The sequence below is a fragment of the Acanthisitta chloris genome, unplaced genomic scaffold (genome assembly GCF_000695815.1).
Source record: "Acanthisitta chloris isolate BGI_N310 unplaced genomic scaffold, ASM69581v1 scaffold20919, whole genome shotgun sequence".
NCBI lineage: Eukaryota > Metazoa > Chordata > Aves > Passeriformes > Acanthisittidae > Acanthisitta > Acanthisitta chloris.
The window spans coordinates 9595-16326 of record NW_008692242.1 but is presented as its reverse complement, the minus strand read 5'-3'; the positions used below and the strand labels follow the sequence as shown (position 1 = coordinate 16326).

The following is a 6732-nucleotide window of genomic DNA, read 5'->3' as shown; positions in this document are numbered from 1 at the left end:
CCCGCACCCCCAAGTGTTTGCGGGCCCCGGGTCTGAGCGGGAATCGCAGCATTCCTTGTGCGGGAGCGAAGCGTCCTGCCCCCCTCACCCTGCCCGGCTGCCCTTGCGGGAACGCTGAAACCACCTTTTAGACAGAAATCTGATTGGGATTTAGTTGTAAAAATAGTTCTGAAGGCTCCCTATGCGACTTTTTTTTCTGTGTATCCCGTAAAAAAGGCTAATTAATCTTTTCGGGAGTATCAAATAACTGCACAAAGGGATGAGATGAGAAAAGAGAATGGAAATGTTAAGCAGCAAAACATAATGTGTTTAGCCCAACCAACAGTTTATGGTTTATTCTCCTTTGTCAAAACCTTAATAACAAATCTATTTCATTTATGATACTAAATGCTACTGCTTGGAGAGGGACTCTTTGTTGGGAGCTGCAGTGGCAGGACAAGGGGCAATGGGTACAAACTGAAAGGGGAGATTTAAGTTAGGGATTAGGAAAAGTTTATTTACTGTGAGGGTACTGAGACACTGGGACAGGTTGCCCAGGGCAGTAGTGGATGCCCCAACCCTGGCAGTGTTCAAAGCCAGGCTGGATAAAGCCTTGAGCATCCTGGTCTGGTGGGGAGATGTCCCTGCCCATGTCAGGGAGGGCTGGGACTACATGATCTCTAACGTCTATTCCAACCCCTAAAAATCTGTGATTCTATGATGTGTGCTATTCCTGCTCAGCTGCCCTGCTTGTTTCCACTGTTAGGAACATCAGTGTTTCTCCTAAATGCATTGGCACAGATCAGTAGAATCATTTAGGAATTACTCTATAGGCCATTAGGTAAACTTCATGGGGATGAAATAGGTATTTTCAGAGGATACTCATGGCTTTCCATTTCAACAGGAAAGAAACCCCATTCATACAACCTAGATAAGGAGTTCAGAATGCTCCATCCTGACTGTCCAGATTAGATGCTCCATGGCACATGCAAGTTGGGAATCTGCCAATTCAGTTTATCTTGGAGAGTAAATATTGCCTGCATTTAGTTGAACTGGGAGCTCGCTAGGATGTGTGATTGATTTTCAGGAGAGGTGACCAGGCTGTTGGGCTGTAATCCCTTAGTCCAGCCACAGACTTATTAAGTTGCTAAAGTGAAACTTCTAGTGTTTGGTTTTGTTTAAGAGGGTTTTTAATAGAATCATAGAATGGTTTGGGTTAAAAGAGACTTTCAAAGATCATCTAGTCTGACCTCCCTGGACAGGACAGGGACACTTTTCACTAGACCAGGTTGCTCAAAGCCCCATCCAGCCTGACCTTGAACACTTCTACTGATGAGGCATCCACAGCTTCTCTGGGCAACCTGTGCCAGTGCCTCATCACCCTCATTGTAAACGATTTCTTGCTTATATCCAGGCAAATCTACCCTTTTTCAGTTTAAAATCATTGACCCCTGTCCTGTCCCTGAAGGACAGGACACCAAGATTTATCCACCAAGATCCATTTATCTGCATGCTTCTTACCTTCCCATCATTTACACCTGAGCTACTACAGTCAGGAGCTATGCTGGATTTTTAAAGGTGCTCTGTTCCCGTAGAATCAAAGACCGTATTTCCAACACTGTTCAACATGTAGGGCACCAAGTGATTTTGGTGGTGTGCTCATGACTGAGTGAAACCTTCTTAATACCTAATGCTTCCAACAGCATGAGACATTCTGGGTAGCCTACCAAAATTCTCATTGGAAAAATCATGCCATGATTGTGAAGGTTAGGATGTACTCATAGAGGCTTAGTGTGGCTCCGTGAAGTCACTGGAAATCTGTTGGCTTGAAAAGGAATAGATCAGAGTAAGAAATCTGTCGTGCGTTTGCTTTTTTTGTCATTAAGCTCCCACTTATTCCCTGGGTAGGTTCACTTCATCACCAGGTGAAAATGCATTCCAGGTGAAGATCACTGCTCCCGATGAACAGTTCACTCGGGTTGGTGTGCAGGTGTTAGACAGGAAAGATGGTTCCTTCCTCGTGAGATACAGGATGTATGCAAGCTACAACACCCTGAAGATAGAAGTCAAAACTGGAGATAAACATGTCGCACAGTCTCCATACATTTTAAAAGGTAAGAGACAGCACTACACACAGATTTCCTATCGTGGCTTTTTCTCACAAACTCTGTCCCAGAATGTCTTCTAGGATTAGCATAGGATTCTGTGGGACCTCACTACTTCTCTGAACTATCAAATCCAGTTGTAATTATGGATTCATAAGTGTTCTATGCATATTATCCAAAATAATAAAAAGAAGCAAATGCTGTGCGGCTGCGGCATAGCAGACACATGTAGAGGGTTCACACAGAAGTGATGTAGATTGATGTGACTCCATTGGAGTAAAAAAATGTGCAAACATGTCCATTTAGAGCTGCTGAAGGTTTGGCCCTGAGCAATGGCAGCTCCATGCCAGACCCTGTTTTGTGATCTCAACGGCTCAGTCGTGTGACTTGTTAAAAATAAAATAATAATTGTATTCCTGATAGGACCTGTTTACCATGAAAACTGTGACTGCCCTCAGGAGGACAGCAGTGCGTGGCTGGAAGACATGAGCTGCCCTCAAACCATTCCACAGATTCAAAGAGACCTAGCAAATTTTCCCACTGTTGATCCAGACAAGATTGCAAAAGAAATTCCACAGAGGTTTGGACAAAGACAGAGTTTGTGTCATTACACCATCAAAGATAACGAGGTAGGAATTGTGATCTGAAGTTCATGCTGGGATTTGGTGGCAAGTCATACAACTGGGCTGTTTGGCTGTTCCCAGTTGAAAACTTGTAGTCTGTTCTTTAAGAAACTTCTTTGTTTCTCTGTCCTTGAATACTTTGCCGTTTGTGTATGAGCTCAGCAATATCTGTTCTACTTTGTAAGTGCTTTTTGTCCACATTACAACTGAAACACGGTGGAGGCAAATTACTTTGCAGGCAATCAATAGGAGTACTGGGCACACACCCAAGTCTCCAAAATGCTAATTCAGTTTCCTGTTCTCTGAGTAATATTGCTGTGAAGTGTCATGATCATCTAATTTGACATGCATCAATAAATTACATCGTGCATAATTCCAAGGTAAAGAAGTACCACTTTTAGCTCCACTGAAGATCAGAGCTACAGTTCTTTCTAACAAAACTGTACTGACTTCAGTAGAGTTTCATATGGAAATAAGGACAGTGGAACACAACAGAAATAGGCGACGTTTCTGTTTCCATGAAACAGACCTCAAATGTCTGCATAGCAAAGCAAAGCTTTTAATTTATTTTTTTGGTCACTCATCACTTTTCTGTGATGAGATTTCTAAAGCTTCCCAGCTGATTCATAAATCCATACAGCCATACAATCTGACTAGTTACTAAGTGATTAAAAGAGCACTAAATTGTGCCAGTCATTCTCTGAAATTAAAACATCAGTCCAGTAAAACCTTCGTTTATTTTCAGGTTTATATAAAGACATACGGGGAACATGTTGGTTTCAGAATTTTCATGGATGCCATACTGCTTTCTTTGACAAGAAAAGTGAGTACGTGTGCACAGTCACTTATTCTGTATGTCCTAATCTATAGAATCTTGAGCTTAACAAATATACTTCAGCATATTTGTTGCTGCTTCTGTTAAAAAGCTCTTGTTCTGTGATTAATAATGGAAAGGTCAGGGGGATTTTCCTTATTTGAAGTTGGCATGTTCTAGAGTGCTATCTGATCTGAGCATCACAAATGTTAATGAAGTAGCAGGCTTTTGTGGAGACTTTGATAGCTCTGGACAGAGGAGGTTTAGGGGATTTTTTTGGTAGACTAAATAAATCGTCCATTAGCATTTAACAGAAAATTCTGGCTGTGCTAGTGTATTTTACAAGATGACTGAAATTCATTTAAGTGGGGATTGTTTCATCTCACAGTGTCTAAGGGAAGACATGAATGTAGCCTTTAATTATCTCAAAAGTTGTTCTGTGGAAGATAGAATTAAACTGTTCTTGGTGTCAGTAGTGTTGGACAAGAACTAATGGAATGAAATTGTATTAAGGAATTTAGGCTAAATGTTGAAAAAGATTTGCTAACTCCAAAGACAGAAACTGTTTACAGATCTAGAAAACACAGTTTGTCTCAGTCCTATTAAATACTTCAGAAATTTCTATCAAGGCGACAGATCTGTTGATTGGAGAAGAAGATGTAACCTGTTGGATGATTCTGCCGCCGAGGACGTGGACAGAGCAGTTTGTAGTGGGTTTTATGCCCATTCTGACCGTTGGGTGACACTGTGCTAACGAAGGTTGATGCTGAGGATTTGATTTAGAAGGTGCAGCCAAACCCCCTTGGGAACAAAGGTCTGCACCAAAACCTTTTCTGCCTGTGTCTGCACTGAAGGCAGAAAGTACTGCTGTGGGTCTCGGCGTTAGAGAAGAATCTCTTCAGACATTTAGAAGAGTGTTTGGTATTTGGCAAATTATTACTTTCTTTTGCTTTGAAAGAGGCAGCTGAGGGAGATGTAGTGGAGATGTGTATTTTTGTAAAAATGAAGAGAGTGAAAATTAGTACTACACTGACATTACATGTGCCTTCAGGGTTTTGTAAAACTGCACCATGTCATCTTTTGCTATCCAGATTGAAGTGTCCCACCATTTTCAGTTTCTCCTCACAAGGCAGCTGGTCCTTGCTTTGGAAGAGTACAAAGCTGCCTTTCTTTGTACCTTTTCTTAGTTTGATTGCAAATATCCAAAGTACACACAGTGCTCAAGATGAGGGTGCAACAGTGTCACACAGCAGCAAATTATACCCTCTGTCCTGTTTCCTGACCATCAGCAGTATTTTGCTTGCTTTTTGCCTGTGACAGTGATTTCCAGTATGGTTCTGTCCTACCAACTGTTTTAAATAAGTGAGGATGTTATGCTTAATTATTATCCCAGTCCTGATTAAGTGCAGTTTTCCTGTCATGGCTGTTCATTTCTGTTTCTTCTCTTTTGGTGGCGTTAGGCATCCTGCAGGCAGAGTGAATCAGTTCATTGATAGGACAGAGAAAGTAATTTACCACCACCAGCAGTTTTCCATGTAGTAACAAGGTGGCTCAGTGTACCTTGGAACTACACAATTGCTCACTAGATCTCAGTGCTACCCTATTACAAAGATTGTGTGGCCAATGTATATATTGCAAGAAGCCATCCTCTAAAAGCGTGTTCCCATGCCTTAAAAAAAACAAGGATTATTGATAGGACTTTTTACAAATCTTTTTATAAACTTACTATCTTGTAGACTTTACTCTGTGGTCTCACCACTTCTAACATGTGTCTAAGCTTCAATGATTTATTACAGGTACATTAAGTATATTAGACACCTGGCTAATTTTTCCTCTTGGTGAGGTTGCTCTCAAAATGCAAGATGCCAGCAGGAGCCTACTGCTTTGTGTTAAAATGCATTTGTGCCTACTTTGCTTCTGTTTAGGTGAAAATGCCAGATGTAGAATTTTTTGTTAATTTGGGGGACTGGCCTCTGGAGAAAAAGAAGTCCCCACAGAATCTGCACCCCATCTTCTCATGGTGTGGATCCAGTGAGTCAAAAGACATTGTCATGCCAACATATGATTTAACAGACTCAGTTTTGGAGACTATGGGACGGTAAGAAATTCCTTAAATTTTCCACAAAATTCACAGTGAATGATCTTCCAGAGATATATGTATTAACAGTATATTAACTGTTTTCATTTCTTCACTGGTACATTGGCACCCTGTTGGTAGGCAGTAACTGTGTAATCAGTGTATTAACATTGTACTTCACTGTTTTATGTAAAAAATCAAAATTCACCTAAACACGGTCAAGTCACTGAAAACAGCACTTGGAGGGAGTGTTTCAAGGGTAGGTATTTTGTTTGTTTGCTTTGTTTCTCCCCCCATGAGCATGCTGATAACTGGCTAGGTGTCTTTTTTTTTCATGATTTTATTAGAATCCTTTTTTCCTGCACCTTTTAAATCCCAGCGTCACCAGAACTAGCAGCTACCATCTCCCACTGTGATTACTGATGATAACTAGCCTTGGTAACTGCTCTGTTGCTGTCTTGAAACACTACAAAGCTAAGAGATCTTTGTAATCCATACATCTTGAACCATCTTTATCACTTCATGGAATCATAGAATCATCAAGGCTGGAGAGACTTCTAAGATCATCAAGTCCAACCATCCACCTAGCTCTGCCACTGCATTTAGTTCAGGTTCCTTGTTTTTATTATCCAGACTTTTTCCTAAATTCGCTAAGCCATGCCCTCACAGTTTGTGTGTTTTAATTTAGCAGTGTTTTTAAGGAAGGGAAATATGCTCTATTAATGAAGTTAGATTGCCCTGTGTCACCTTCACCTGTCTGGCAACCATACCTACTTTTACCTACTTTTTTCCATGACAGCTGACAGGTGCTCCTTGCACATGCCATGCTGTTGAACTGATCCTGTCATGCCACAGGCCTGGAAACTTAACACTCAGTACCTGTTTTTATTGCTGAAAAAATCCTGATACAATACAGCTCAGGGTGTACTCATGACTTACCTTCATCCACGGTATTTGCCTGTAACTCTTTTAAGTAATTGCACTTAAAAAAAATTCCAGCAGGCTTCACTATTATATCACTTCTTTTTCCTGCAGAGTCAGTCTGGATATGATGTCAGTTCAAGCAAACACTGGCCCATCATGGGAAGATAAGAATACCACAGCATTCTGGAGAGGACGCGACAGCTGCAAAGA

General features: G+C 41.1%; 1 protein-coding gene across 1 annotated transcript in view; it reads left to right on the top strand.

Moving 5' to 3' along the window:
• Positions 1–1813: 1813 nt before the first annotated feature.
• Positions 1814–6732, top strand: part of KDELC1 (KDEL (Lys-Asp-Glu-Leu) containing 1) — a gene marked incomplete at its 5' end in the record, with an annotated part of 7360 nt that continues 2441 nt past the window's right edge. Inside the window, 6 exon segments of the mRNA XM_009082586.1 lie at positions 1814–1863; positions 1865–2093; positions 2508–2713; positions 3453–3530; positions 5447–5619; positions 6634–6730. Of these exon segments, the coding sequence (XP_009080834.1) occupies positions 1814–1863; positions 1865–2093; positions 2508–2713; positions 3453–3530; positions 5447–5619; positions 6634–6730 (833 nt within the window).